Here is a 5,695-nt window from a genome sequence, read left to right on the forward strand (position 1 = left end):
CGGCGTTGGGGGGGGGGGGGGGTCTGTTTTCCGGGCTCGCTCCTGACACGCTGTTTGTTAATCTTCCTCTTGACGAAGAGGCCCGGCCGCCTTTGAATGCGTTGGCCGTATGTACCGAATAAATCTTATTCCTTTGCTTCCGCGCCCACACCTGCATCGCTGCCATTCATCTGCAGCTTGGAGAACCTTTTGTGGTTATTGGAATGTTATTCAGCGGCCGCCATCGCAGGTGCGAAAATTCATTTCTGTGCTCGGCACCTCCATATCCTTTTCTGATTAACTTTTCCTGGGAAATTCTTAAAGTATATCTGAGACCAAAACTTATTTTGTCATTTTTTTTTCAGTCACCGCATGGGGGAGATATCCCTTAAAGCTGATGGCAAGGCTGTAGTATACTGCAAACCACACAACCGATCCTCCGGGATTAGGCATTGTTTGTTATATGACAGTATAACCAAAAAACTGCAGCTAAATACTTTATTCCATCCTTTTACAGTGCGGTCCCATGACCACTAAGCCTCTCAGTGGGCCTGCTGCTTTGTGGCCAGCGGGTAGGGGCTAAATACGCATTGGCATCACTGTAGGAAGTCCTCTCCTGCCATGATTATCTATAGTGAGGCCATGAAGAGGGAAGAAGCTGTGTTCCACCCTCCTTATACCACACTTCTTTCCTCCAACCCCTACATCACCGCTCCTGTAGTAATATCGGGGGGAGGGGTTGCAGGATGGAACCAATAGTGTGCATACTTACCAACATTATAGTCCTGGATCCCAGGAAACTGTTATGCCCTCCCACAGACTGCATTTAGCCTGCCTACTTTCTGGATGGGCATGCCAACTTTACAGGTTGGTCCCACCTCTATGCAGAGACTTCCCTCTAGCGTACTTCAAGGGTTGCTCATGCCCCCAGAGCCCACCTTTGAATATGTGGTGACCACTCACCCATGGCCCCATTCCCTGCAATCAGGGCCATCCCTACTATATATGCTGTCAGGCAGTAGAGCAGGGGGTATGTTTGGCAGGTGCTGCTTATAGTGCTGGGAGGGGGTGCTTTGTGGGGGATGTTGTGCGAGGGGTGGAAACGGCTGTGTAGAGCAGTGATATGAGTGACTCTCTGTCCAGTCCTGCCCAGCTCACTAACGTCACTGGTTGCCAGGAGCTTGTTGGGACGCCAGCCAGAGTGTCCTGCTCAGCTCCCTGGCAACAGATGAAGTTAGTGAGCTGCACAGAGAGTCACAGGTTCCTAAGTACCCTTGGCGAGCTGGGATGTTGTGGTCACCCCTCTGCCACCCCCCACACCTGATGCCCTCCTAATGAGATGCATGGTGGCCACCTCAAGTGGCATATTGTTAGGGGGGCAGCAGTTGTGGGGGGTGGCAGAGGGGTGACCACAGCACCCTGGGTTGGTAAGAGCTCTTAGGAACGACCCTGCCCGCAATAATTGCCTTTTTAACTTACCAGGCATGTGCAGTAACTTAAAGGAGAACTATGAGGTCAGGGCTTTTCCCCATAGGTCTCCTTAGGGTAATGGGAAGACACAAACTAGCATCCTCCCGTCACACTAAGCTCAGTATATAGGGAGCTACAGCTCGCGGTATACTGAGACGCCACAGCCGGAGCGGATCCCAACATCGATGTCGAGATCCGCCCAGCTGCGTGAGTGACAGCTGGCTCTGCCTATCTAGAAGCAGAGCCAGCTGTACCCGCCCCCTCCCCCGTCCGTTCCGCCAGTCAGCGCTGGAGGATTGGAGCGGGAGGGGAATCCAGCCCCTCCCCTGTCACGGCAGAGAGCCGTGACAGGATCGAGAGGTGAGAGAACGCCGGTATGTGTTCGCTCACCTCCCGATCTACTGAGCCGACCTGTGACGGTCTCATTGTCACAGGTCGGCTAGAACTATGAGGTGAGTGAAAAGCATCCCCCTCCCCTCATAGTTCTCCTTTAAATAAGGTTGTTGCTGTGATCCCCGGACATGGCCCAGGACAGAGCATTGGCAGGCCACAGGGCCAAGACAAGAGAGTGTCTTGGCTGGCATGTATGAGCGTGTGGTGGGGGACACATACATCTGACACTCCCGGGAATGTGTTGAATGCTAAAGAGACCGAAGGAGGCTGGCAGTCCTTCAGGTGCCACTCGTAACTAATCAGTATTGGATGGAACGGCCTTTTAAATTGAACATTGGGAGCTCTCCTTTCTTTATAAGGAGACGCAGCTTGCTTCCTGCCAGATCGGGGCCCTTCGGCACAAGCAGAGAATAAAGAACTTTTGCAGGACGTTGTGTCACCGAAATGCAATTTGCTTTGCATTAACTTGCATTATCGGATTTCAATAAAGCAATAATGGTTGACTGAATTTTGATTACCAAACTAATTATGTCTTAGCAATACTCCGGTGACAGTCAACACTTTCATTTGCAATAACAAACTGTAATTTCAGTCCTAAATGTCTCACTTACAAATGAAAACAAAACACAATAATTAGGCAGCAGAGATGGAACCATATTGTAATTTGTGGTTTTGTTTCTCAACACTTGCTAGGACTAGACAGCGCTGCTAAAGGGGGTATGTAGCTGTGAGTCCATTTTGGAGGGTCTTCGTTTGTCAAATGTTAAACTTTTTCTTTGTCTGGAGTTAGGTCTGTGATCAACCAGTTCTGACAGAAATTAGGAATGCACAGATTCCATTTTTTTCTGGACCCAGTACAAGCACAGATACCTTTCCTCAAGTACTGGCCGATACCAATTACCGACACCATTTTAATGTGATGTGACCAATACAGACTAATGATTGATTTTAGGTCAGTGATGGAAAGCCAGGGCCTGGTCCCAGCTGCAACCGCTGCGGCCCTCTTAGTTCTGTCACTGACTCCAAGCTGTCGAGAGACTACAAATCTCAGCAATAGATTATACAGCAATGCAGAATAATAATGTAAGGCTCCGTGTAGTTCCCAAGAAGGCCGCCACGAGGTCCCCAGCAAGCACAAGTACTTGTGCAAATGCTCAGTATCGGCACCAATACCAACACTGGTATTGGTATCAGTGCATCGTGAGTAGAAATGTATTGATGTAGTTCTGGCTTAGTTGGTATACATTAGCTCAATGTCACCCTGCATCTCCCCGTCACTTACGTGTTTCTCCAGCGTGTGAAGATTGTGCTCATCAGAATCACTCAGCGTGCTGCAATGCATCTGAAAGGTAAAACAAATAATTAAATTATTATTATTATTATTATTATACAGGATTTATATGGCGCCAACAGTTTGTGCAGCACCTTACAATATAAAGAAGACATTACAATCACAATACAATTCAAGACGAGATGGTAAGCAGGCCCTGCCCCTGAGGGCTTACAATCTAAAAGGGAGGGGCCAGTGATACATGAGGAGGTAGCTGTGCGGGGATGATTGTTTGAGACAATGAACACAACGTATAAAATATGCATCTGAACTCCTATAAAATTGTCATTATCAACATCCAGGGGAGTAACTACGAATCATGAGGCCCCATAGCAACATTTTGATGTGGCCCCATTCACTCTCTGTAGTAGCCTGCAGTATCTACTGTGACAACAACTTTCATTGATCTTAACATGAAGTATCTATCAAGGACAGGCAGCAGGAGAGCATAGTCAGTACACTACAAGGGACTGGTGCTGTGGCTAAGGGCCGGTTCACATCACAAAGTCTGCGTTCCAGAACGTTCGGCCTCTGGAACGCACTGGAATGCAAGCCAGCAAGCTCCCTGAGTCCAGGGGCGGGAGGGGGCATGGCGGTGCATTGAAGTTAATGTTGAAGTCACTGAAGTCACTTAGTGTTTGCAGTATTTTTGCAGAACGCACTGGACCGGAACGCAAGCACTAATATGCCTGCATTCCGGGTGCGGGCGATCACACTGCGGGCAGGGGGCGTGGCTGCGGTACCATTGACTTCAATGCGCCGCCACGTCCCCTCCAGCCCCTGAACGCAGGGAGCCGGACGGCTTGCATTCTAGTGCGTTCCAGAGGCCGAACGTTCTGGAACGCAGACTTTATGGTGTGAACCGGCCCTAAAAGTTATAGTTGCAGTAGCAATAATAATAATACCTATAAAGATATCAGGCCACAGAGCAGCCGTGTGCCAACTGTCCCAGATTTGTTTTGGTCCTCTGTCCAGATGATGCTGTTGCCTGGGTGATACCTAGTGACAGGATGGCCCAGAATGGTGGCGTGATCTGGGTGGGACCACCTGGAAGGTGGGAATGGGACTGCCCAGAAAGCGAGTGTGGCCTGGGCATGGGAATGTCAAGCATGGGTTTTGAGCGGGGTTAACAATGTCCCAGTACATCCCATTGTCATCTGCTCTGAGAGGGGCTGCTCCTGCTCAGTGTTAGGATCGCTGAAAACCCTTCATAATGTGGGCACAGCGGGTGTACAGACCCGGGAACTCAGCACAGGGATGGTGGGAGCTCCTCATAATGGGCACAGCGGGTGTACAGACCCGGGAACTCAGCACAGGGATGGTGGGAGTCCCTCATAATGGGTGCAGCGGGTGTACAGACCCGGGAACTCAGCACAGGGATGGTGGGAGCCCCTCATAATGGGCACAGCGGGTGTACAGACCCGGGAACTCAGCACAGGGATGGTGGGAGCCCCTCATAATGGGCACAGCGGGTGTACAGACCCGGGAACTCAGCACAGGGATGGTGGGAGCCCCTCATAATGGGCACAGCGGGTGTACAGACCCGGGAACTCAGCACAGGGATGGTGGGAGCCCCTCATAATGGGCACAGCGGGTGTACAGACCCGGGAACTCAGCACAGGGATGGTGGGAGCCCCTCATAATGGGCACAGCGGGTGTACAGACCCGGGAACTCAGCACAGGGATGGTGGGAGCCCCTCATAATGGGCACAGCGGGTGTACAGACCCGGGAACTCAGCACAGGGATGGTGGGAGCCCCTCATAATGGGCACAGCGGGTGTACAGACCCGGGAACTCAGCACAGGGATGGTGGGAGCCCCTCATAATGGGCACAGCGGGTGTACAGACCCGGGAACTCAGCACAGGGATGGTGGGAGCCCCTCATAATGGGCACAGCGGGTGTACAGACCCGGGAACTCAGCACAGGGATGGTGGGAGCCCCTCATAATGGGCACAGCGGGTGTACAGACCCGGGAACTCAGCACAGGGATGGTGGGAGCCCCTCATAATGGGCACAGCGGGTGTACAGACCCGGGAACTCAGCACAGGGATGGTGGGAGCTCCTCATAATGGGCACAGCAGGTGTACAGACCCGGGAACTCAGCACAGGGATGGTGGGGGCTCCTCATAATGGGCACAGCGGGTGTACAGACCCGGGAACTCAGCACAGGGATGGTGGGGGCTCCTCATAATGGGCACAGCGGGTGTACAGACCCGGGAACTCAGCACAGGGATGGTGGGAGCCCCTCATAATGGGCACAGCGGGTGTACAGACCCGGGAACTCAGCACAGGGATGGTGGGAGCTCCTCATAATGGGCACAGCAGGTGTGAATGCCCAGGAACTGAGCACAGGGATGGTGGGAGCTCCTCATAATGGGCACAGCAGGTGTACAGACCCTGGAACCAGGTGTATAGATCCCATCAAAAGAGTCTCCAGCAAAAACTTAAATATCAAGTGCTTTAAGATCAGATACCAGATGGAATGATACACTGGCACCAAAAAGGTGGTGTAGTTACTGAGT

The 5,695-nt window shown here is 51.8% G+C and overlaps 1 protein-coding gene across 1 annotated transcript in view; it reads right to left on the bottom strand.

The window, feature by feature from the left end:
* The window catches only part of LOC108794906 (cGMP-dependent 3',5'-cyclic phosphodiesterase-like), a gene marked incomplete at its 3' end in the record, with an annotated part of 167,647 nt that overhangs the window by 91,404 nt on the left and 70,548 nt on the right, over positions 1-5,695 (bottom strand). The window contains exon 6 of the mRNA XM_018566048.1: positions 3,125-3,184. Within this exon, the coding sequence (XP_018421550.1) occupies positions 3,125-3,184 (60 nt within the window). The remainder of the gene's footprint in view (positions 1-3,124; positions 3,185-5,695) is intronic.

Source organism: Nanorana parkeri, unplaced genomic scaffold, assembly GCF_000935625.1.
Source record: "Nanorana parkeri isolate BGI_ZX_2015 unplaced genomic scaffold, ASM93562v1 scaffold911, whole genome shotgun sequence".
NCBI lineage: Eukaryota > Metazoa > Chordata > Amphibia > Anura > Dicroglossidae > Nanorana > Nanorana parkeri.